At 32.0% G+C, this 27885-nt stretch overlaps 2 protein-coding genes and 1 long non-coding RNA gene across 3 annotated transcripts; 2 read left to right on the forward strand and 1 right to left on the reverse strand.

Moving 5' to 3' along the window:
- The first annotated feature begins 2173 nt into the window (after positions 1–2173).
- Positions 2174–7083, forward strand: LOC134232997 (L-proline trans-4-hydroxylase-like). The gene is made up of 9 exons (XM_062714991.1): positions 2174–2184; positions 2825–2893; positions 3010–3091; positions 3177–3287; positions 3435–3526; positions 3721–3811; positions 4337–4466; positions 6183–6334; positions 6953–7083. Exons 2-9 carry the CDS (start codon positions 2853–2855, stop codon positions 7070–7072), a joined length of 819 nt encoding a protein of 272 aa, XP_062570975.1. The 5' UTR covers positions 2174–2184; positions 2825–2852; the 3' UTR covers positions 7073–7083.
- Positions 7084–15196: 8113 nt separating this feature from the next.
- Positions 15197–18752, forward strand: LOC134232989 (uncharacterized). The gene is made up of 2 exons (XR_009984888.1): positions 15197–15486; positions 18062–18752. It is a non-coding gene; the product is annotated as an uncharacterized LOC134232989 (long non-coding RNA).
- Positions 18753–20095: 1343 nt separating this feature from the next.
- LOC134232998 (neuronal acetylcholine receptor subunit alpha-7-like) lies at positions 20096–27700 on the reverse strand. The gene is made up of 7 exons (XM_062714992.1): positions 27503–27700; positions 26859–26903; positions 24216–24328; positions 23739–24001; positions 23313–23407; positions 22810–22990; positions 20096–20472 (listed from the first exon to the last, which is right to left on the reverse strand). The coding sequence occupies exons 1-7, from the start codon at positions 27518–27520 to the stop codon at positions 20099–20101; spliced, it is 1089 nt and encodes a 362-aa protein (XP_062570976.1). The 5' UTR covers positions 27521–27700; the 3' UTR covers positions 20096–20098.
- Positions 27701–27885: the final 185 nt, after the last annotated feature.

Here is a 27885-nt window from a genome sequence, read left to right on the forward strand (position 1 = left end):
CGACTCGTCATGTATGTCGACTTGTCAGATGTGTATGCTGAATTGTCAGGTGTGTGTATTGTATGTCGACTTGTCAGATATGCACGTCTACTTGTCGGATATGTACGTCTTATTGTCAGATGTCAGTCAGCATGTCAATTTTTTAACTTGTCAGATTATACTCGTCATGACTAAGTACCGGTATCTTGTTATAAATTAAACCGTGTTTATATCAGTCTTTATTTGTCTTCCTACAAACAGACATAATTATCCGACAAGTTAACATGCATACCTGTGAGTCTACATTATTTTAACATGTCGACTTGATAGATGTTGATTTGTCAGATAAAGTTGTCGACACTTACAAGAAGACTTGTCAGAAAATAAGAATTTTTAGATGTAATTTCGACATTTTAGATAAAGATGTGAACTTCCAAGGACTCTATGGAAACTTGTCAGATTTTTTTGTCGACCTGTCAGAAAAATGAATAAAGGATGTTTCATCTGTAGTTTTCAGCATATAAGTCAACGAAGTGTTACAATATGACAACTTGACATAAATATTTGACAATTAAACTGACATTGACTGCACACGGTAGCATAGTGGTTAGGCAATCGCTTCCTGATCAGGAGGTTCTGGTTCGATTTTTTTCGTCGCATCAAATCTAAGATATAAAAATAGGTAGTGACTTATTCGCCCGACACCAGAAGTGAAAATCACAGTTCTAGATCCAAATTTGAAGCCGTTCAGTGGCACACATCTAATGTGAGAGAAAAAAAAAAGCTCGAAATGGGACATAAAACAGCATAAAATCAATCAATCGAATCACATCTAATGAATAATCTCAGCGAGATGGGTAGAGACTGAAAATTTGGACTGACGTCTACTACCCATCTCAGACCATTCCCACACAACGTGATTCGGGGTTTACTTCGGCAGCTCGTTTCAATAAATACAGGCTGAAATGAATTAGCTGTCCGCCTCAACTTTTTCCTTTGAACATCCCTTAAAGTCTCTATCACTATAAAACTTTCCTTTCTCACCTTTAAAAGGTTTAAATCCAACAAAATATAAAGTTGTTTATTTTTCCTGACAGCATGATGGCTGTTTGCTATTCATTTAAACCTTCAGTACTGAAGAGTTCCACAATAATCTGTTTCAAATAATTCATTCTACTACTATTTCTTATAAGAATGATCTATAGTATGAATTATTTGAAACAGATTATTGTGGAACTCTTCAGCACTGAAGGTTTAAATGAATAGCAAACAGCCATCATGCTGTCAGGAAAAATAAACAACTTTATATTTTGTTGGATTTAAATCATTTAAGGGTGAGAAAGGAAAGTTTTATAGTGATAGAGACTTTAAGGGATGTTCAAAGGAAAAAGTTGAGGCGGACAGCTAATTCATTTCAGCCTGTATTTATTGAAACGAGCTGCCGAAGTTGGGGCAAAAAACCCCGAATCACGTTGTGTGGGAATGGTCTGAGATGGGTAGTAGACGTCAGTCCAAATTTTCAGTCTCTACCCATCTCGCTGAGATTACTAATGAATAGCGGCAGATCTTTTTCACCTTCCTTTGACTTATTGCAAGTACACAGACCATACATATTTCACTAAGACAGGTTATGACATACTCAGATAACTCATCTTTGCCGAGATGATAACAATGTTGATTTACCGCTCTACTGATGGCAATATTATGTAGCTATTTTTGGAAGTTCTGATACGTAGAGAAAACAATCAATATTTTCCCAGTAATACCCGACAGTTGGCAATATCATTTTTATAATGACAGGTGAGTTTGTCTTGCTTTCTTTCATAATTTTTAAATCGCTCTTTATTAGAGAAAGTCTTCTTGCGAAACACGTTAATTAGAGTGTATTCTTAATATGATTAGGGGACCCTTGTTAGGCTAGAATACTGTAAGTTTTGACTAGTAATATACATTTAGGGGGAGGGGTACACATTTGTTTACATTTTGTATTGTTTAAAGAAGCAAAAAAGTAATGTATTTGAATAAAATATTCCGATATCGGAATGTAACGCTGTAATCCTCGTTTGAAATGTATTTAAACAATTTGAAGTCGTCTCTTATGTGATATAATCTGGACGACGTGAAATAAATTAATCGTATCAAATGCAACTTATTTTTTCACCAAAATTTTCAAGATTGTCTTTGCCCTACAGAATATCGCTATATTACGTCTATGGCACGCCAAATTCACAAAAATGAGATAATCATAGTTTCACAATTGATAAACTAGGTTTATCGACTGTAAACTATAGTTTACAAACCGTAAACTATAGTTAACGATTCGTTAAGTATAGTATAGTTAACGATTCGTTAAGTATAGTTTTCATCTGTAAAACTATATTTAACGGTTGTTAACTATAGTTTACGAATGCTAATCTAAGTTTATCTGTCTGTAATAAGCGTTAACAATAGATTATGTTGATAAACATAGATTCACGTTTGTAAACTTAGTTTACAATCGTAAATATAGTTAAGAGTTCTATCATAGTTTCACAAATCGTGAAACTATATTTATCAGATCGTTAACTATAGTTAACGGTTTGTAAACTATAGTTTACAAATCGTGAAACTGTATTTATCAGATAATCTATGTTTTGCAATCGCAAATGATTGTTTTCGGTGTTAAATATAGTTTACGGTTGTGAAACATAGATTATCGCATTAACTATGGTTTACAGATGTGAAATATAGATTAACGTTGTTAACTATAGTTTACGGTTTGTAAACTATAGTTTACAACCGATAAACCTAGTTTATCGATTGTGAAACTATGATTATCTCATTTTTGTGAATTTGGCGTGCCATATACGTCTCCATTCATCGTTACGGATGATATGAAAAGAACCTTTGACCGTGACGGCTACATTATTATACGGTAATCTTGACCGAGTAACTTCTGCAAATGCATTCACTTAAATTTGACAAATTCGTGAGAAAGATTTTTCCAGTAAAATAGGTAATCCTTTATATATTCCTATGTTTTACATTTAGAAATTTGCTCTCTCAAAGTGAAGTGGAAAAGGCAACAAAAGTAGTGGAATGCAACGAAACAATGAAAAGGTTCAAGTTTGGCGTAAGTCTTTTTATAAAGCAATTTAAATACTTCTTTGTATGAAGTGCAAATGATAAAGCCTTCGATGTCTCTACGTCTTCTCTAGGTCAAAGATACGCATGGAAATGAAAGCGCCCAAATTACATGGAATCAACCCGGAAATGATGTCACGGGGCTTATTGCAAGATGTGACAAAGTTTCTGGGACAGCTGAAAAGGTTTGGTCCCTGTTACCCATCAATCACCATGCACATGTATACATAAGCACACATTCTTGTGAAATAATGAATTTTTATTGAACCGATTAATTTAGCAGATGGAATATTTACACTTTAAAATGTACGGTAAAGTGTATCTATATCTAGCTTTTAGGAGGGGAATGTTACCATTACCATAGCAAAGTTGTTTTGAAAGATCCTTTGGCAGGTGGAGAAAGGGCCTGGCATCAAGATTATGGGTATGTACAACAATTAAAAAGTATAACATATATAAGTTTAATTATTTTATGCGAAAACAGAAAAGTTGATAATTCTGAAGGCGTTGGTATGCTCATCAGAGGATAGAGAGGAAAACAAAATATTTCTCTTTTTCAGCTAAAAAAAATGGGGGGCGGGAATATATGCATTTTAATAAATAAAACATTTATTCCAGGTACTGGTACCAAAATGGTTGTCTGTTTCCAGACATGCTGACTGTGTTTATCACTCTCGACAAGACTGACCAGTCCAATGGGTGTTTGCAGGTAGATTTTTAACTACCTATATAATTACTTTAATTGAATTAATTTGACATTGACACTTAAAAGTTAATTTCTATAATTTTATGAAAAAGAATTGATATACCATCATAACAGAGATTGTAGCATAAATCAGCAGTTCGAGCACATGAATGTGAAATTATAAGCTGTCTTTCCTGATAAACATACGCGTCTTGGATCATAGAAGAAATAAAATATTTCCTCTTTCATATTCTAAAATTCATTAAATTCTTCATTAATGATTGACATCAAGCATTTATTGAAAACATTGTGTTACAAAGTGAAATTACATTTACATATATCAACTATAGTTGTATCTTTGAATTGTGTAAACTATTTAGCAAAATAATCAATATAACAATAGGTCATTTTGAATCATAAAATCATCACATGCAAGGAAAAGTTAATCACACAATTATAATATTCATTTGATTTTGTGGTGTCTTATCAGATTTAATATCGTCCTTATATTAATTTATATTATATTATGTAAGTTTTTGTTCGACGAAGCTTCTAAGGGGGTCTCACCAATGTGGGCGTATCGAGCATACTCTAGTTGGTGCTGAAACTGGCGCGAAAATGGAGAGAGTCAACGAGTTATTGAAAAAGTGTCCACTTGATTTCATAGAAACGGAACCAGGTAATATTTATACTGTATGTCAACTACTTTTTTAAAACATATCTACTTACATTAAATGACGTCATTTTCTATTCTCCGAAAAAAATTGTTGAATGTTCTGGAAAAAAGGAAATGGTTTTAAATGAATAATTAAGGTATTATATATACTTTATTTATTTTACTACAAATAATAGGTAAGTCACATTTAATATAAGGGAGTGATTGTCTATCGAAAAAGATTCGTGAAGTGTAACATAAGCGCCGTCTTTTGATCTATATGCTTCCTGTGACGATGCTATTTGCGTCATTTGTTACTAAATACGGGGTAGTAGAGGGAATGAAGGGCCATACACTAGACATATCTCTAGTGTTTCCGTCCCTGTGGTATTTTTTGTGTGCGTAATAATTGAGTCGCTAACAATTATACAATCCACTCTGCTTTCTTCGATAAAGATCTACAGGAGTCTCTAAACTTCATGTTACGTTGTCTGTTAATTGATCAATGGATGGGTAACGTCAGATACCACGTGGGCAATTTTCAAACTTTTCCATCGTGCTTTCTGTCGACTTTAAAATCATGTATAAATATATATCTTTTTAAAACAATTTTGAGAATTTTATTGTTTATCTAGCAGTAATTTTTGTAAGAATTTTTAGATACCACTTGGGCAATTTTCAAACTTTTCCGTGGTGCTTTCTGAATACTTTAAAATCATAATTTGGCACCATGATTTCACTGTTTTAATATGTACCGGTCTTGTAGAGTAGGCTTCCCCCCTTAAAATCTTTTCCCGCGGAAAACTGGCTCTAGAGTAGACTTTCCCCCCGAAAAACTGGCTCTAGAGTAGGCTTTCCCCCCAGGGAAACTGGCTCCAGAGTAGGATTTTCCCTACGGAAATCCCACACCAGAGTCAATTTTCCGGGGGCGAAATCCTATTCTGTATAGTGGTTATAGAGTGCGATTTTCCCCAGAATCAATCCCCCCCATGGAAGTATGATTTAAGGACAGATGAAACAAACAAACCTTGAAAATTACAATTTAAGTCCTGTTTTAATACATAAATGAAAGTTAAATTTTTCATTAAAAGTTTCACAAAAATGGGATTTCAGGAGATTTAATATGACAATAAAATTGTATAGATTACTAAGTATGGTTACAGAAAGGTGGAAATTTGAACATCATAGTAAGTTTACAACTTTTTTTTTATATTTTATAAAGTTTATTATTGTAATCATTTACAAGCAAAATAGGTCCTAAATATATATCAATCTAGACATCCATTTTTGTTTGTTTCATTATATTTTGAGAATATTTACATTTCATTTGAAAGCTAAATATTTTGATTGAGATTTCATGATTTGCCTTACAACATAAGTAGAAAAAACCCACTCATTTACCTTTTAAAAATCAGTTTGTCGTTTATCTTTTTTTCAAAAAAAAATATTGCAGCTGTGGTCTGTATTGACTCTATAACGAGGGGGGATCCTACTCTGAGAAAGAAAGAGGGGGGATTTGGCTCTGGTGTGATATTTCCCCTCGGAGGGAAATCCTACTCTAGAGTACGATTTCCGTGGGGAAAGCTGGCTATGGGGGAAATCCTACTCTACAACACCGGTATATCAAACTGAAATTATATCTGATAGTCTCTTTGCGAGGGGATGTTCCACTTTGTGGTGCTATTTTTCTACATTTTTAAGATACGTTTTCTTTCTTCATTTTCCATAACCTTTTCTCAGGCGATGGCGTGTTCTTCCACTGCAATCTGCTCCATATGAGTGCTGTTAATGCGAGTAACAGGAGAAGGCTAGCTTTCCTTGTAGCTTACAACAAAGCTTCAAATAACCCAGTAAAAGAACACCACCATCCGCAGTATACACCACTGAAAAAGGTAGCGTAAGCAAGTATTTACTGTATCTTGATAGTCCATGTTCTGTACAAAAGTAGACTTGGAGTCTTGGAATGAATTCTATCTCAAGAATGGTAACCTTTAAAATGTGTTTACCTCCTGTTTAAAAGTTAAAATATCAGATTTTCACAGAATAAGATACGTTGCCTATACGCATAAAGCGTATAACCTCGAAAAGACACTTAATTATTTACCTTTAAAAAATATTAAAAAAGAGTACATATGATGTTTTCTACTCCATGGCACTTGATCGTACCTCTGTTGTTTTCAGAGGATCGTGTTTGCTGTACTTGTATTGTTCCTATGGATGTTTTGGCTTGATTACTTTTCATTAATTTCGTTTTTCATTTCAACTAAAAAGAATCTTGCAGTGGGCGTGAAATTCTTGTGAAACCACTTTTTTATGTTTTTGTTAAGCGAAATATCTGCGATCATTAATGATTCTTTTCATGTGTTAAAGACTGCTCGCCTATATTCTTTTTAAGATGCTAATAAAAAAGACATAAGTATAGTTTCATTTCATGCATATTGTGACCATTTTTGATGAATTTACTATATGAAAATTATATCCAAGTATCTTGTTCTCTTCTACATTTCAAGGTCCCTGATGTTGAATTGGAACACTGCGACGTTTTAGACGATATGAATGGAAAGAGTTTCCTTGATATGGAAAACTCAAAGACTTTAAAAGATCAAACCTCATTTAAGAAAAGACAATGATTTTTTGACAGAAAATATATAACAATGACATCATAAGGTTATTTAAATTTGCATGTATAAAACAATAATTTATTTTAAAAGTGAATAATAAATCAAATAATTCTTCATTTTTGGAATTCCTTTTTGGTAACAAATAAAACTTCAGTTATTGTGGATTTTACAATGACTGTACGTGAATAATATTTTCTTTTAAAAAATGCAAATGTTTAAAATACAAAATTTCACCCGGCATGTTAAAACTTGAAGATGAAAAAAATCTTTTTAAAAAAGTTTTAAAATGCATTGTTTCATACTTTTTTAAAAATTAGATAGACAGTTTCTAACTTCTTTCCCTGATTGTATCAAGGATTTCTACAACGACAAAAAAGAAAGAAAATACTAGTAGTGTGGTATTTGTGAAGCCTAATTTGTTTAAGTTGTCGTGACGTCAGTTTGAAACATTTAAACATAAATATGTGTAAAACGAAAAAAAAATAATGTCCTCAACTTATGATCTAAAAATAGGACGATAGTAACTAACACAACCATATTCATTAAGAGCAATAATCTTTTTCTCTGCATAATAAGGCAATGAACTTGTCCAACAATCGGTTGAAAAAAAATGGCGGGAACGTGATATGAACGAACATTGTCAATTTAACCAGGATATGACCTATAAACAACTGTGTCCCTGTACTACAATTAGTGGCGTTACCCAAATTATTATGCCTTATTGGTCAATTTTATATACATCCGCTTATGAAGGTTTTCTATATATGGCAAATCTGACCAAATTCAAATTGAAAGGTCTAAAGTTTATGGTTTTCATAAGTTATTATCTTTATCTATGATTTTCTCTCGCAGTGAGTTCCTGATATGTTTGCTTCATAGTTCAGGAAATTCCAAAGTATTCATGAATTAAACAAGACTTTGAACTTTAATTTTACATCAAAATGAAATATTAATATTTTTCATGACCTCTTTGAATGTTTGTGTTCAATACATGTAGATGGCCAGAGAAAAATGTTAAGATACACTAGATATTCCAAATGCAATATATGTTCTTAAATCTTTTGGACATAAAAGCGTTAGGACTTCTTTTCATAGCACATTAAAATAAACTCATTTCTATGAAATAATTTTGTACAATAGTAAAATCTGACACTGCTTGAATGTATCTTTGTGTAGATTAGTTTCTTTTAAGATACATGTATGTATCTCTAAAAGTGTTTTAGGCTATATAGATTCCCTGTGTAGGTCTTGACGTCTAGAGTTATTTTCTTACTGATTGTATGTACATAGTTTCACGTTCCTCACGAGAATCTTTCACTCATATGGAGACGTCACTACTTGCCTGTTGAGAGCTGCAAATTTTTGTCCTATACTTGGCACTTATGGCCATTCAGCAGTGTGGGATTTTTTTCATGTCAGTACCTACTACGATACGAGAACTTGGTCAATACGGTCTAATCTGAAGGACTGGTCTCCACGTCTCATAGTGGCATTGGAAACTACGACGTAAGAATCAACTTCTTACAGGTACCTGGCGACCCTACCGCAGATGCTCTAACCACTGCTCCACACGGGCAAGTATTTAGTCTTTGAAGTCTATTCATTGTTCTTTTGTTTGTCATTAATGTTAGCCCACTAAGGTGTAGTAGTTGGCCCACTGGCGAAGTGGCTTGAGTGTTTGAACTAGAGTATTGAAATAAGGAGTTGATCCCAACTTCGTGGACGCGAATCACACCGCAGGACGTGAAGACTGGTCCCTCCGATAAATCGATGTGCAGTGTCACAATAGGTACCGTACCGGCATTTAAAAGGTTCCCTCAATGCTTAAAGGCCATTTGTGCTGAGAGCAGGCCCCAGGATCATGAAGCATCTTAAGCTTAAGTCAAAATCTACGTGCTGTACTTACTAGTTGTGGATGTCAAGCAGATCAAAATTAAAATCTGTTTCAACATTGATTCACTAAAGTGTTGTTTTTTTTCTTTTCTTTATTTTTTTTTTTTTTTTACAAATTACTAGTATGAGATAAATTCAGTAATTAATTAATGTTTTACAGGCAATTGAAAATTTGACTTAAGTCTAAGTCTGTTTCATGATCCTGGGGCCTGGTCTAAATTTGCAACCATCTAAGGACAAACAGTTGTGTCTTAATATGAGTGAAAATTTTCGAGGGTACATTGATCAAAACTTACCAAACAAAATAAGTTTTGGTAGTTCGTTACCCTTAAAAGTTCTTATTGTTTTGTGATCTAACCATTGTCTTGTTATCTTCTCGAAGGGATTGTACTCTAATTACTTTTCATATGTCTTAAAAGCTTTCAATCGCTATTGTATTTAGGCACTCAGATCCAGATACTTAATTAGGTCTTGAAGTATGATACCCTCCATAGGTCTTATTATACCCCCCACCCTCCCCGCTTGAAAAGTGGGAGGATATACTGTAATCGGTATCTCCGTCCATGCGTCTGTCTGTCCGTCCATCTGTCCGTCCGTCTGTCTATTATGCTTTGGGGTACCCGTCTCTTATCCGCTACTCCTCTTATACCACTGAGTGACATTTAATGAAACTTTCACAGAATCTTTATTACATATTGCCATTGTGCACCTCCTATTTTACTTTTTGATCCGACACATATTTTGGGTTTCTCGGCCACAGCAAAACATGGACTTTGCCATTATAACCATATGGGAGGCGGGGGGTATCATTTAGTGAGCTCATTGCTCACAGTACCTCTAGTATTAGTGAGGGTATCATTTTTGCTCTTGTCGTCAAGATATCCTTAGTCTTTGCAGTCTAGCTACTCTCCTTATGTTGTCTATATCTTGAAGTTAAGTTACCCTCCATAATAATTTTGTCTGGGTATTGTAGTCTGATTATCATAAACATTTTTTGTAGTCTAGATCCCATACCTACATGTCGGTCTTAAAATCTATCTAACCGCTTTGTTCTTAAATACTAATTTCTTGGAACTAATAATCTCAGCTTTGTGATCTTGTACCCTTAATAAGGTTCAGTACAATTCTCATAATTCCTAGTCCTGTAGTCTACTCTGGGTCGGTCTTGTAACCATTTGTAAAACTATAATTTTGTAGTACCCTTTCAGGTACTGTAGTTTTATACCTTCAAAATTTTTGTAGTTTCACTTACTTGCTTTGTTCAAAAACATGGTCTTAGTACCATACCAAGGTTATGTAAGTTAGTTCATCTTTGTTTAGAATTTCAGCTTTCTTTATTGTACCGTATAAGTGGAAATTTTAGCGAGACGCAAATTTAGCGATTTGTTCTGAAAATATGGTGTTTTATTTTTAGCGAGAAGTAATTTTAGCGATTTTAAAATGCTTACTAAAGAAGCTATTACCGTGGCACAATTTGAATAAAGTTTATTTTTAGCGATATTTAATTTTAGCGATCTCAGAACCGTCGCTAATAATGCGAAAATTAAATCCTCGCTAAAAATTCTACTTATACGGTATGTTTTCTTTAATTTCATACATCAAATTTCAAGGTACTTGTGTTGAACAATTATATATACTTTGGTTTTATTAATTTTCGTTGGCATCAATTTTTGTGGATTTTGTAAAACAGACGTTTTCGAGGATTCGTAATTTCGTAAACAAAAGCATTGCTCATACACATGAATTACATATTTCTTACTTCAATGAACATTTAAATTCGTGGATCTGCTCGAAAATTGGTGCTCAACGAATATTTATGAAACCACAGAAGTATAATTATGTTACTGAAGAGTTATCCATGCAACCGTCCTTCAATCAAATATAATATTTAGATGATCTATTGCTCATTTAAGGAAAAGCCAGTGGGTGCAAAATACTCAGACAGTACGACCGTAGAATGTGAGATTTTAGCTCATAAAATGTTCAAAGATTAAGCCCTGTCCAAAATAAAGTGTACTAATACCTTTCCTCTACGTTCCCGTTTGATTCATAATGGAATTCAGTGAAGAAGCTAATTGGGATATTGTTGTTTCAACTTACATTTTCAAGAATGCCTGAATCACAACTAGCAAATCTTCATACTTACAATGAAGATTGTGTCACAATGAATGAACATACCGTCATATATTCTGAAGTTGACATTAAATGCAAATAGAATGATTCTTGGTCAGCTATTTTTGGTCATACAGTTTGATTTGTATAAGTTAAATTACTCGTTAATTTTTGTGTTTTATTTTGGAGGTGAATAATAGAGTGCATAAGAAGTGAACTAAACTGAGAAATACTATTAAATTTATTCTTTTACATTTATTGATTTTAAATGAATATATATCATAGTTCAGTAACAAGCACTTTCTTTACGGGATAATTTTTTGTGTTATCTATATTCATTATATATGAAATATTTAAAAATCTTTTAGTTTTAATGTTTTAAAGCATGCAGACATTGATGGGTAAATATCAACTAAATTTTGAAATAAACATGATGAATTCACTTTTTCTATCAAAACTTCTCTTTATTTTTATATAGCAAGTCCAGATTATCAACTTGAACACGGTGTTGTTTTTTTTCGTCCTGATTCGATTAGAACATGCTCAACGTACGGACAATTTCCAAAAGGAGCAAGATATTGAAAAAAATAATGCTAAAATCTAATAAGCCGTTTCGTATAAAGGCAGCATTTCCCAATACATGTAATGTGATCGTTTGAATTACCTAATACACTTTTTTCATATAACTTGTTTGGACATCATTTTCACGCTGAATTGTCCAAATTTTTCTTGCGTTTAGCAGATCTAGACAAGGGTCAAACAGTGGGTGTAACTTACTACTTCATGACAGCTGATGTTTTACTAGTCCTTGTTTGCTTTGCTAACAATCTATATTGTTTCACAATCTTTATTTAATTGTATATTAATTCAGCTTGAGTATTGTTCAGGGTCTTCATAATACATTAAAAATATAAACATAGATATGTCAACATTCCTCAGATTCATTGACTGTTTGCAAATAAAGTCCTTTTTAGGTCGAATGTTGACTTATTTTGACACTAAATTGTCTTCCGATTTTCCCGGTTACATGGTCATAATAAGGAGAACATGGTGCGTGTGACCGGTCAACAGTAGATGCTTATACTCACTGCTTTATTGCACTTGATTCCACCTATGTTTCTATATTTTCAGAAATCTGTGTTGGCTTAACATAATGTGTATGTGGGTATATGGAAATGAAGATTTTGTCTGTTACGCTTTGGTACCCATCTCTTATCCGAAACTCCTCTTATACCAATGAATGAAACTGATGAAACTTTCAGAGAATATTTATTACATAATGCCATTAAGCACCTCCTATTTTAATTTTTGATCCGACACATATTTGGGTGTCCCAATACAAAATATGACAATGTCATTATATTTATATGGGAGGCGGGGCGAATCATTTAGTGAGCTCATTGCTCACATTACCTCTATATTTTTGAGCATGATTATTCTTTCTTATATCCTCTTTCCACGAATAAGACAGAAAAGATGTTTTGTAACTTTTACGAATAGAGATTTAATTTCATATCAATAAATTGATATAGATCTACTATAATTATATCTTAACCTGGATATTTTTTTTGACGAACAGATTATGCAAAATTCGACGATTGTATTATTTTCTCTCATATTGTTATTTTTTTTTTTTCATATTTAAATTATTTTGTTTTCTTTATCATTATATTTCTTATATAATTGTATGTATTTTAGGATTTTAAAAATCTTTTCTGTACGTAATTAGTTTTTATATGCTAAAAATCATTTTCTGTTGTTAAGTTGGTTTTTCAGTCTTTTAGTTCTATTTTCAAATAAACATTTTCCATTATTATTTGTATCATTATTGTTTTCCATTAAATTACATTTTTAAAGAGATTTAATGGTTTATATTTTGCAAATTAATGTGATTTTAAAAAAAGTTTTTTTTGTCCTAATTTTAACTTAAGGTTTCCCACCTCACAGTTTTAATGGTTCAAAGTAAAAAAAATGCATTTATTTTCATTTAATATAGTGACACTTTAAATTTACCAATTATAGCAAAAAAATAATAGGTCTCCATATTATTTAAGATGGGAGACAAAAATAAACAGAAATATAATATTATGTCAACATTATAAAAATCTTACATTTTTTGTAAACAGTGTTATAATAATTATGTAAAAACTGATTCAAATGCATAATTCTGATGCTGATTTTCATTTTAGGAAGTTCCAGAATACTTGATACTTGTATGATACTTCTGAATTGTGAATATCAGGGAAACTATTTAACATTAGAAGTACAAAAGAGAAAATGCCTAAATGAAGATACCCAGGTTGGAGTTATTTCCCTTGTCAACAATTTTAAAAGTTTGATTAATTGACTAAATAAAGAAAATATACATTTTAAAAAAAAAAATTATGAAACAATATTTATCACTACACCTTTTGAGAAACATTAAGGAATATTATTTTATTTTGTATGAATTTAAATTAATAACAGTTTTTGCAAAAACCTATGAAATCATAACTCCAATGGGTGGATTAGCACCACAAAATGTGATCATAAAACTTTTACAATTTTATTTTTAAAAATTGTATTCTTGCACAAACATGAGGGAATTAATAACAACAACAGCAAAAAAAACTAGTATTACCAATATTCAAAGATTTGGTAAACATTTTGGTGTGGTGAAGATTCAAGTCCGTCTTATCATGGCTTTTTTTGTGTTAGGATTCATGTGAGCCCACAATAAATAGTAAAATCTTTATTTCAAGAACAGAAAAATGGAATACTTGATAGTATTAACATTAAAATTTTTAACTAAATGTATGCATATAATACAATTAAGTCTGTTCAAATTAAGTTTCTTGTCATAAGATGAAGTCAGAGGGAGGGTTGAAATTTACAATATCAAACCTGCTAGGAAAAACCAAGCGAAAATTTCTTGAAGCCAGAATTAATATCTCATTTTACAAAAACAAAATCAAAATTGCTTACAATGGATATTGGGTTACAACGAAGCTAAAATTTCTTGAAGCCAGAATTTACACCTCAATTTACAAGAACAAAATTGCTTATAATAGATTTTTTTTACCATATTACTATAGCTAGCATCTACGATAATGGGTTACATGTCTCCTTTTAGGGCTTATTTTATAGATATAATGCGATAACTACTGTGGAATCATTTTAATTCAATATTGTCAATGGTTCGTTGCCATGAAGAATTTTTACTTGTTAGTAGGGACGTTATTTCATGTTGTTTATCGTTTATATGGCAGATTCAATAAATCAATATATTGAATAAAAAGAAACGTTCGTTTTGATATAAATTTGTAGCTTAGCCTGAAACACGAAGCCCATGAACATGGACAACGATTTTCCCACAGTTATTTATTTACTGTATTGAGGTGTTATGATCAATTTTAGCGAAGTATATTTTTAAAAAAATTAGATTGAATTCACACACACACACACAAATGAAATATGCTTTCGAGTCAAATTTAAAAAAAACTCCAATTATATTCTACAAGACAATAGCTCAAAGGTTGATTAAGCAACATTGATTTGACTTTTTTTTTTTAAAGTTACATGTAGTTACAACAAAGTTTTTTTGTTTTGAAAAATGGTTTTTGAATAATTTTGGTAACTTCAAAATATAATCCAGTGAGGAAATGATCAAATCTTTACCTTCCAAAAGTTCAAATCTTAATACTGGCTAATATCTAACAGGATGCTAGTTGTTCATTGCATAACAAATTGAATACATCATATTAAGTAGGCAACAGCAGTTTACTTGTAACATATTAGTGACTAAACAAAACTTAAAACTTAGAAAAGCGCTGCAATTTGACCTTTTTATCAATAAAAAGAAATGAATTAAAATAATACGATAATTGAGTCGGTAGTAATTCAGTATTTTTGCGGCAATACTATAAACTATTAATGGAGATCCAGACAAATGCCTTGAGGACAAGGCGAAGAGCTATTTCCGATTTAAAAGCAGGGCCTTGAAACCATTATCTCTTGTGAAACAGTTGCCTCTTTTTGCATTTTGCACTTTTTGATAAGTAGTGAAAATATGTATGCCAGATGCACTTGACATATTTAAATATAGAAGGAAAAAAACAAAAGAGACATAGTGTTGGTATTTGGAGCAGAAGAGAATCCTCCCATTTTTGAAGTGTTGGTGGTAGAACAGGACGCGTGGCGCACAAGATGGGAGCCGTACAATATTATCAGTACTACTCAATGTCCTATAAAGGAAGCGCGAAGTAATACATGTTAAGTAGCCATTTCTGGTTTTTCGGATTGTTGTATTATTATTGTAATATACACGATGAAGCGACATACCAGCAAATCTCCGGTTTACGCATTCACGTTTATTTTGTTAGCGGGCATTTTTGGAATAAATCAGTTTTTATGGTGTGACGCGATATTCTGAGGAAATGGTAAGTAGAGCAGATTCTGAAAGTCCTTTTTCTACATTATTTTTCATAACTTACATAAAAAAAACCCAGTGATATATAATTTCTTAAATTTTTGAAATTTAAATTGACACAGATAGTCATTATCGTTTTTTTTATATTTCACTAATTAATAAACCATACGTTTTAGGGAAAAAACAATTTATTTTATTTCTTTTCTGATGATTACATTTTGAAAAAAACTACATGTAACTATTTTGAATCGTTTGTTTATTATATTTACATGTGTGAGTGAACACGTGTTGTTGAATTTATCATTCATGTACATTTGATTATTTACTTGAAATTAAACTTAAAGTTTTTTCCGATAAATTTGGGATGTTCATTTGATTTTTTTTTTTTTAAAAAGAAGTTTATTTTTTTTCATGTTAAGGAAATAGAAATAAAAGTAAAAAAAAATCTATGAAATTTTCTTTCAGTTTTTGCGTGAATGATTTATCAGTCAAAAATTTAAATATATTGTATGCAATAATTTCATGGGACGAGTATTTGATTTTTAAAATTCACGTTTTTGGTTACCTAGTATTGTACTTTTTATTTGACAGAACAAACTTGTACCATTGAAGCATATATTCAAATAATTTAAATGTCGATCCACGTGACAAAACATCAATACAGTCAACATTAACAATATATGATTGTTAACATTACTTCGCATGAATCTATATACACTAAGTTACAAAATAATAATGGCTAATAAAGATCATTACAACTATTCTTTGAAAAATGCAAGCAGTTTCTTAAATATTTCATTTTTTTTCTCTTTTTTAGTTATTTTACCAGTTTTAAGTATCAACTTTGAAATTGCAAATAAAAAAAAAAGAACAAAACTTTAAAGCAAAATTGGTTTCCATAAAGCAATCATTTCATAGCTAAGTTGTCATGGCTACCTCTTTTTTTACTATCCATACCAGAGTGCGCACTCTTCAAATGCTTATTTAGTTTGCTTCCATGTATTGTATTAGTATTAGACGTTACAATACTGCATTGAAATAAATTCAACCTCCCTTTTTCTTAAAAGATCCAAGCCTTGAAGTTTTAAAATGTCCAGAATTATTATAATTTCTCTAAGAAAAAACATTTTTGTCCTCTAATTTGACCGCTATTAAATAGACTGCTAAAATTTTATAATCAAAACTTATTCATGTAGTACAATGCAGCAGAAAATTATTTGATAGAATGATTATGTGGTCACTTTCATACTTGTACAAATTAGAAGCATAGAAAGCCAAATGCAAAAGAATTAACTCTAGAAATTGGCGATTCTTTATATGGAACTTAATAATTCAAGACAAAAATACAGAATTAAAGAAGTTATATTTATCTATCTTAATGTTAGATCGTTTTTAATTTTTAATCACATTTTTTTTAAATTTAATATCATATATAAACATATAAAATTCAGACCATTTCACTTTCTTGTTTGACTCGACCAAGATTTGAACCAACCCCTTCCGGGGGTAAAAGGATGTATCTACCACTTAACCACAAATAGGTTCATGAACTGGATATATTGGTCAAAATTCTTTGTACTATACTAGATAATTATTTCTAGTTGTCAACAAGTGAACATCTACAAAGTGCTGGGTTATAATTGTTCGACATTTCTTATAGTGAGTACTTTTTTATAATAGACATGAGTTACAATCAACTGCAAATTATCCATTCTTAAGAAAAAAAATAAAATTAAAACAAAAATTCAATTAATAAAATAAAATTCATAAGTGAAATCGAGACCATATATATTGCGTTGTAATTTTTTCTCTTAATTATTATCTTTTATTGCTGAGCAAGATATAAACATTTGAAATTTATTTAATTATTTTTTTAAAGTTCTTCTAAAATTTTAATCATGAACATGAGTTGTGCAGAAATAACATATATGACAATGTCTTTGTTATACAAAGGATTACATCACTCCTCCATGGCACTTGATCCCACCTCTGATGTTTCGGAGGTCCGTGTTTGCTCTGCTCCTATTTTGTATTGTTTTATGGACTTTGATATTGAATACTGTTCGTTATCCCCATATCCTTTATCAAAGCTTTTTACTTGAATTTCCTAGAACAGTTTTGTCAAGAAAAAGAGTATCAAAGTAGTATCTTTAATTAAAAAAAAAAGAATCTTTCAAATTTTCAAGCAATAACACACACTTTGTATTACTACTTGCTTATAAGTCTGAAAGAGATATGAATTTTATGACACATATGTATATATACGCATGTATCATGGAATTGCTGTTGCCTAAAGTATATAAAACATTTTTTTTTAAATCCTCTTTTGTATCTGTGAAGTTCACTTTGAACCTGTTGTTTGTGTAAGAGACATTTAATTTTCGATTCTTCTAAAAGGCAGAGAAGAATGAAAAGGAAAACAATGCATTAATGGTACATTTTTGTTGGCAGTTGAAATTCTTTCTGTCATTGTTTCTTTTAGAAAAAAAGATTTGATTTTCCAACTGAACATGTAAATAACAATGTTCTAATAAATCACCATTCTAACTGTTGCAGATTAAATATTGTTTTTTTTTCTTTTTAAGGCACTGGTCCATTTGGTGTGGGTTTATCTTTTGTTAATGGGACTTCCTTCAGTGATGAGTGATTGCGATGCTTGCGTTAGAGAATATCGCCACATGTGCGTGGAAACATCGTGCTATCGATACAGGAGTAGCAGACCTTTCGATATTCGTTTTGTGTATCGATGCTTAACAATATGCTCAAATAAGAGACGATCATGTCGCCAAATTTGTCCTGCCGGAAGACTTTAATCGATTGCTTGTGAGCAGAAAGTGACTGCGTGAATTTCAATTGGCGATCGATTAAAATTGAAGTGACAAATAAACAAATTCAGATCTTGAAAATTCCACAAAATGAACCTTGGATTATTTGACGTTGATCTCATTCCATGTTGCACATATTCACAGGATTACCCCATCACCCACGTGACGGCCACGTGACGGGCTTTTGTATTCGTTTGACTCTCATTTTCCCTGTGACAGAAACCTCCTCCATCACTTGATTTACCCTCATTTTCCATGTGACTGAGACACTCTTCTTCAGTTTGCAGTAAAACCGGACACGTTAGTTATAGTGTTATGACACTGACAGTGCTCCCGGATATTCATTTCTATTTATTGAACTGCCAATGTTTCATTTTATCACTGCCATATATTTTAATTTAAACGTGTGCAGCATTTATGCGTAAACGTTAATTAAATATTTTAAAACTATTTTCCCTTACGTTCATTCTTAGCAGTAGTTTCATGCATATTTTATTTTTTTTCCATTTGTCCTTTAACTCGATATTTTTTTCGATATTCCCGCCAAAAACTTATTAATTGGGCATACAACATATGTGGTACTTCAAAGCTGTAAGGTTCGCGGGATTAATTATCGTCTAGGCCTGTTTATCATAGGTTCAAATGATGACAAATATCCTTTCCTCTCGCCATACGTTTTGTAGTCAAGTTGTATTTCAAAGAAATAATTCTTTTATTACAAAAAAAAAGATCTTATGAATATTCAGCGTAAAGATCATTCGAATACGAACTCGTACCCTTTACATAAAACACAGGATAGGCTTTCATAGCTAAAACAATCCTTCGTAGATGATGGTTTTAGTTGATATATACATGTAAATACAAACAAAAATCTCTTTCTGTTTGTTAGTAGGGGAATTAACGTTGAAACGATTGCAGAAAAAAAAACTCCCTTACGCAGACACTTTTTCTGCAACAGGTGTAATATCAATTCCCATATTAGCAACTGAAGACAACCTTTTATTTTGTAAGTTTAAAAAGTTGTAGCCAAAAATTATTGTAGAAAAAACATCAAAGATTTAATTAACAATAAAGTCTGATTAGAATAAGAGACTGAAACAATCAAAATTTAAAATTACAAACACACATAATTTTAACAAATATTCCTCAAAAATAGTTTATGCAATAAATAAATAAATATTTTTTTTAAAGTTAACTAATCAATAAATAGATTAATCAAAACAAACAAATAATTAAATATATTAGGTTTTAAATTTATATTTAAATCATGTAATTACATTATTTGATAATCAAATACAAATTGAATATTATGTTTTAAATTACAGATACTCACAGCAAGTGACGTCACTTTTATCGAATGTAGTGCTTTTGGAAGAATGATGTATAATTCGTTTTATAAATAGTTCTAACATAAGCAAAAAAAAAAAAAAAAAAACAACAACAAAAAAAAAAAAACAAACCAAAATTGATTCAAACATAAAAACAATGTAAACATGTGTAAAAGTTGTTATATAAAGAATCCTGTAAGATTTGTGGTTAGATATCGTTTTAGACAACTTTTGTGTTTTCTATCCCCTTGCCAAGGTCTGCGGAGTGAAAACAAACAACTTGTTTGAAGAAATCATATCTAACAACAAACCTCCAGAGATCCGTAACATATAGAGACAAAGTCATCCAACAGAGATCCCAGACACAAGAAAAACTTCCAAACGTGATATCATTGTTGTTTTAGATTTCAACAAAAATTGTTTAAAAGAACCTTTTTCTTCATCATAGTAAGAGTTTTTTTTTTCAAATCTAAAAGTTCGAAAGACACATTGAAAAAAAGACAATCTGTTGCAAAATTGTCATGAACATAAGCACCCGAAAAAACAACATGTCCATCAGACGAGTGATGTCCGGCCACTTTATGTCCTTGACTTCTCCTTTGTGGTCGTCAGCTGAAATATTGGAAGAATTATCTAAAGTATCCACCGCATTTCCGTCTTTGGATTTACAACAGGGGAGATGGATTCTTTTTACGCCTGCCAATTTCCCGATCCATCCTTCATGTACTCTGACCATCCACTGTGGAACAGGTTCCTCCTCCGATTTGTGGAAACAAATGAGTCCTAAAGTGGAGAGGACTACCACAAGTCCACCGACCACCAACGTGATGTTCAGATACGTTGCTGTGAAAATATCAAAACAGATACAAATAGAAACATGAAATTGTATTTTAAAAAAATATCAAATATATGGTTTTGTCTTTAATTAAACATGACGCAGAGATGAACGTTCCCGGTCCCTGTTTGACACTCATCACGAACCAAAATATATTTTTTATAATACATTATAGTCTCCCGAAGATCATCATCGCAAACCACGGAAAAAGTGTACGATCCTCTCCCATTCTGGCCGTGGTTGAACGAAGAGAGAATTTTCGTAGCCCATTAAAATATTGACAAATGCGAGGAAAGCATAGTCGGATGATAACCTTAATCGCGACCTTTCAATATCCAATCGCAGTGTACGGAATATTTCTTTTATACTGTTAATGTCAATTGTCGATTTTCAAATTGCGATGGAAACAAAACTTGCCACTGACTGAAAATGACGTCACAATAGAGGCGTAAATATTCAAGAATACGACACTTTTTGTGATCAAGCAGCCCCGGGTAGGAGAGAGCTTAATATGCGGACTCCGGACCGTAGCTTGAGACGATGCCTGAAGATGTAACGGTAGGAGACTTTAAGTTGCCACCTCGCGTCCCCACCCCCTGACTGTCTGTCTGTTCTACCAGTCTTTCTCACATGGTTTTCTCGCTATCAGATATTCAGCTGATGTTTGGAATTTTAGCGTATCTTGATAAGAATTATCATTTTATGTAAATCTTAGGATTTTTTGCATTTCTATTAAAAAGGCTTGTTGATATTGATCTGGATTTTTTGGGTGTGTGAGTTAATCTTAAAGAAGCTTTAAACCAGGTTTGTATTTTGTCCCGCTTCAATGATTTTTAATGGAATTAAGATTTTTAATTTGAAATGGAAACCAAATCGTACTTGTTCGATGGAGAGACAAGTATTGCTAAAGGCAATAATCTACGAATGCTTCTTTAATTGCAAAGAAAGGCAAATTACTAGTATTTCCGTTTTAAAAACTGAATAACATTATGTAAGTAAATAATATATAAATATTGCATGTAGTTGTGTGTAACATTGAAATTTTTCATTGTTACAATCAACTACATGCAATATCTATTATATTACACTGAATGTTTTATTTGTATACAAATTGTAATTTATTTATTGTTCAGGATAAACATCCTAAGGCATATTACAAAATGTACAATAATATTTATATAGAAAATGAACGGTTGTACATATGATGGAGAAAAAGTAACAATGATATTGTATGGCAGGATCATACAGCTGTCCTTTACAGATTTACAAATGCCACAAATTCAATATGCATGTAAAACTTACATATAACATACAGATAAATTATTGGCAGTTCCTTACTAGTATTTCAAAAGCTTTTAAAATATATTTTCCAAGATTACAGAGTGACATTATTAACACTAATAAGCTGTATAAATTTAAACACAGAGGGGTTACTCCCACATATGAGTATAAAATGATATTCATCCTCTATATCTTTATGTGATTTACAAATTGGACAGAATCTTTGGAACTCTACGGATATTTTTGTGCCAACCAGTTTAAATTAATAGGTTGTGTAAGGACAAACGAATTTTAGAAATACATCTCTTAAGCGTTTTTGGAATAGGCTTCACCAAGTAATACTGTAGACAGAAGTTACTAACCAAGTGTTTATAAATACTACATTTTGATTCTTTATCTATATCACATAATAAATTCTGTACAAAATTATCTTTCAATCTCTCTTGTATGACATGAAGACAAATACTTATAACAGTGAACCGTGAGCGCATAAATTCTGCGCAGTCGCTATTTTTGGAATATCAATCGCCGTCAATTGACTGTTGCTACGCTGGAGGGCGTGGCTTCATTATTCAGCGGGTAATAGTGTTCGTTAACAAATGTTTTTCGACCAATCAGATTCAATTAATTTACATGAAAGTATAATATTCACAACAATTACATTCTCTGTTCCAGAATGCTAGACTCACAAGTATACAAAGTAATTATTTATACTTTATCTTTATGTATACAGTGTTCCTCTTTGATGCCGTGACACATAAACAATTCCACAATGTTGTTATCCGTTCTTGATACATATAGTACTTTAGTTTTTTCTCCAATAAGAGATAAAGAAGTGACACTCTTAAATTAAACAATTTGTTTCGTTTTAAATATACCGTGGCGGCAAATAACATATAACAAAAAATAAAAAATAAAAAAAGACAGAAAAATCAAGTCCAAAACAATTTTTTTCTGAAACTGTGAATTTCACACCGTGATAATTTTCTGAACGCATCGTCAAAATAGCTATGAAGTTTGAATATTAAGAGTCTCTATGTACATGTATTTTATACGTTTCTTACTTATATAGGCAATGTTGAGTGAGACAGCGGGTAGATGCTCAGATACCATTGTAAGATACACTGCATAAGCAAGAAGAGTGGTAAGTGTATACCCTAGTCGTTCCCCGCTTTCAGGTGGAACTTTGAACGCAACCACAATCAAAATTCCCAGCATTATGGTGGGAACAAAAATGTGAAGTGCCTGAAAAGAGTAAAACCGTAGTCTTTTTTTTTTTTTACCTAGGAATTGAGAAACATAAACCATCAGTAGGATTTTTTTAAAACTTAAAAATCACTGATTTATGAATAATTTCCCTCGATTAAAATAATTATTTATAACAGATAAAGAGATAATGATAGAAAATTTCCAATGAAGTTTGTCTATTGAACCGCTATTTTGCTATGTTCGATCTATTTCATTTTACTTCATTTTCAAATTGTTCTTATTTTATATGAATTGGAAAATTTTGACGAATTGAGTATTTAATGAAGAAAGTTTATTTTCTTTCATTGATTTTACATACCATGTAAAGAGGGCGTCTCTTAAATTCTAATTCTATTGCAGCCATCGGTAAAATACGATGGCCTTTTTGGATAAACCGCTTATAAGCTGTATGGTCTGAAAATAAATCAAAATCATTTTTATATTTGATATATACGGATAAAATCCAGACGATATTCGAAAGTTCGAAAAATGCTAGTGTTTGTTTAAACCTTTACATGTATTGACTGAATTACTCATATAACATAATGTTGAAAATAATGCTGATTCCAAAGTAGATTTTAACCAGTTCTATTTCAAAATTAAAGAGGTTTAAAATTAATGTAAATCAAGATCAGCACGGACTACAGATTATCAATCATATAAAGACAATTATTTGAAAAGGACATTACTTCATTTTCAATTCATGGTTTGATCAGGATAAAATTGCAGAAGTGTTTTATTCTACCTGTGAATTCCCATTCACCATTTTCTTGAAAAAAGGAAAGATACACTGTCGGTTTCGTAAATTTAAACTCCAGCTCAGTATTAGCATAACCCCAAGCAGCTACATCGAAAGAGCAATACTGTGTGTCAAAGGGGTAGTATGTGGCATCCGTATTGCAATTCAGTTCCATCAAATCAAGAGACGAATATTCACATGTTCCGGTCTGGTCTATACGGATTGGGTTTTGATTATCTGGATCCATCAACATTTTGACTTCATCAACACTGTGACAAATATTGTGATTATCATTATTTTTGTAAATGAAATATAAGGAATATTTTATTGGAATACAATTAGTGCATTTCACTAGTGATTATAAAATAAATGAGTATGGCAAAAACAAAGTTTTCTGATATTGTTTTGAAATTATTTGAAAATTAAAGATTAAAGAAAAATGTTTTGATACACTCATGTAATGCTCTGCATAATGTAACATACCTGTTAAAAAGAACGAGGGGGGGATACCAGGTGTATTTCCCCGTACTGAATGTGTAATTGATGCTGTTGTAAGTAGGGTTTGAGGACCAATCAAGTCTACTATCTTCCCATTTCTTTATCAACAAAATTATGAAGAAAAACTTTAATTAAAGGCTTCTTAATGTCTACTGAGAAAGAAAAGGTATATAATTTTGTAAGGTATACGGTAATATATTACGAAAGTTTGCATGACCAACAGTGTCCAAATTTGAGTCTGAACACAGAATTGTTATAGCTTAAAAAATGTTCCTATACCAATCTATACGAAAAAATGTCCAACATATCTAATGTTTTACTGAGCGTCCATAAATAAATCGATGTTGGACCGCTGAGTGAGATGTTGGACCGGTCGATGAGATGTTGGACCGCTTACTTCACAGAATGGGCGGAGCTTAATCTCATTTTCTTTCGTTGGTGTTGAACAGTGACGAATCAGAGGTTATATCACGGAATACAGTTTAAAATACATGTATGTAGAAAAGAAATTAAAATAAAAGGTATAACAAAACATTTATTGATTGAGTTCTCGGGCAACATGCGTTTTGTCGACCCTTGAACCATGCTGTCTGCCTTCGGCCTAACGGCCTCAGGCAGACAGTTTGGTTCTTGGGTCCGACAAAACGCATGTTGCCCTCGAACTCAGTCAATAAATGTATATTATGACTTTAACGATCGATTTGATAATGTATTCCTTGCCTACTATATAATACGAATATTTGTAAGTTACAAACATTATTTGAACTGGGAAACTTCGTAAAATTAAAAATGAGCAGTTAAGATGCAGTATCCTTCATCTTTAGAATTTAAACAGGCCGAAATTTAAAAAAAAAACGGTAAAGATGAAAAGGCTTTTCTTTTACCTTTTATATCAAAGTTTTCAAAAACATAGAAGAAACTTTTTTTTCAAAATCTAAATCTAAATATGAATGTAAACTTAGTGATGATTGAAACATTTCATTGAAAACAATCAGATAAACTGCAGAATTTACAAGAGAAAAAACTTTGTAAGAATCGAATTGAAATCACATGACCTTTCCATGAAAAGTACCCTAAAAGAAAACGAAATACATGTCCGTAAAGACACATGCCATTGTCGTTTGTTGCTGTTTAATAAAGATTTAATCTAAACGTGACCTGGTCTTGTTACTGCTCGGTTACATTAAGAATCTGCTACTTGTATTGTGTATAAGGTTATTTACCCCTTATTTTTCTCGCCTTTTCATTTAGGCCAACATGTCTTCTACACAGTAATATTGCCTCCAATCATTATATATAAATTTTTGTTTGGCTAATGTAGATTGTTGATGATGTCCTTGATTGTTACATAGACCTAAATGTCTATGGTTGCAGTTGGTCCAACGTGTTATATGAGATCATTTTTGTAATATTATAAAGCAGAATATGTGCAAAATCTTATGGAAGAAAACACATGCTGTGGCCTTCAACTCGACATTTAGATATACCGACAACGTATTGTCAATTAACAATTGTAATTCCAATTCTTATGTCGATATATCCTGGTGAGCTTGAGATGAAAGATACCCAGAGTCTCACACATCTGTTTCATACTTGGATATATTACTTGAAAAAGACGTTAATTGTAATCTAACTACCAAGCTATATGATAGACTAATGACTTTGCCTTTTCTATCGTCAACTTCCCTTACCTATGCAGCAATATACCTTCATCACCTGCATTTGGAGTTTATATATCTCAGTTTATTCGATACGCAAGAGCATACTCTGTGTATGTACGATTTCTAAAACGAGTTGAATTATCAACGAACAACTAATGAAACAAAAATATCAGCAGTCTCCTTGAAAGTCATCATTTCGTTAGATTCTATGGCAGATTCAACGACCTTGTATGCAAATAAAATTTATCGAGACAAATGCTGACTGACGTTTTTCATATTGAATGTTAGTCAATTATTTATACTCTGAATTGACGATTTTCAGTTATTTTCCGATCATGACAAGGAGCACATGGTGGGTGTGACCGGTCGGCAGGGTATGCTCACTCCTCCATGGCACCTGATCCCACTTCTGATGTTTTAGAGGTCCGTGCTTGCTCTGCTACTATTTTGTATTGTTTTATGGACTATCGAGATTGAATACAGTTCGTTATTTTCATATACTGTAGAAGTAATTTAATTTATGCTATGTACGCGGTCACAAATTTTCCCCGGAAATTTGTCCAAGCGTACTAATATAAATGATAAGCACATAGTGCCAATCTGAGAAATCCGCGAAATTTTCAACCCGCGGATTAAAAGAAAATTGAGATTCCGCGAAATTAAGACTCCGTGAAAAAAGTACGTCTACAGTATTTCATCACAAGTACAGGTCGCTTAATTCTAGGAGAACACTGAAAATATTCAGGCTCAAAAATGGTGAGAAATGCTGGTTGAATTGCTATTGAATAATCACTTCGGTTTATAAAACATAGAGCAAAGAGGTAAATCCATAACACTGTTAAAGCCTACGTTGTTACAGTAAATGTATTAAATTGTATTTTCTGAAATCTAAAATAAACTGTGGATGTAATGAGCCACCTTAAATTAGTATATAAAATTTTGAGAAGATTCTAAATAAAATACTTGCAATGATGAAAAATCCAACAAGTTCAATGACACCCTTTGCTATGTCCTGAAAGAAGAAAATAAAATAGTAAACATTGATGGTTAATCGGAATCTGGCATTAAGAAAAAATGAACTAATAAAATTTTAAAATCTGCATGTTTCATGCCTTTTTCATGTTTAGTTTCTTATGAAAACATGAACAAACCCAGGATAAATGAAAATCTTCTTCTATATAAGAGAAAGGTGCTACGCTATTTAAAAATAATACTGTAAACCAACTTTTATTCGCGACGACTATATTTTGCCATTAACATTGTGTAAACTTGTTCGCGACGATAAATTTTCGCGATCAAGCCTTTTTGGGTCTTTTATTAACAGACACAGAGGCCTTAAGGGCCGGTTCGTGGCGAGAAATATTCGCGATGACGAGGCTCTCGCGAACCTCGCCAAAATTTCTCGCACGCGAAGAAAAGTTGGTTTACAGTATACATATACTGCGTTTTCAAATATGGAACGCGTTTCATGAAAATTCACAGAAAGTTCACCCTCCCTAATAGTTGGGCCTTAAGGATTATCATCAGGGTACAATAAATGTGTTAGAATTTCAGAGACAAGAAAACCCCTATAGCACTGAATCTTGCTAAAGAGAAACTTGTGTTATTTACCAGGTCTCGGAGGATCATCGGGCTGAAGCTGATTGAAACATTGACTGTATCTGTCGGTCTTGTTAAACTGTCGTAGGAGTTCGTCGTCCATAGCAGCGTTCTAAGATTCGTCTCAAGTGTTGTCGAAGCATTCACCGTACCTGGTAAAAACACACGTAGTTGAATGTGTATAATGTCGAGGAATTCTTAGCTTTTGCTTATCCTATAATGAATGAACATTTTTTACAACGACTTTATGTATCTTTGTGATTGATTGATTGTGTATAATTTTTATTCACCATTGCCGGTTGCAAATTTAACAATGCCACACAATGATTTGTATATTTTTTTCATTATTTAACAATACAATGATTTGTTTAATTGCAAATAGCAAGTGTTGTGTC

Source organism: Saccostrea cucullata, unplaced genomic scaffold, assembly GCF_032062105.1.
Source record: "Saccostrea cucullata isolate Sc308-1 unplaced genomic scaffold, CSIRO_AGI_Scuc_v1 ctg56, whole genome shotgun sequence".
NCBI lineage: Eukaryota > Metazoa > Mollusca > Bivalvia > Ostreida > Ostreidae > Saccostrea > Saccostrea cuccullata.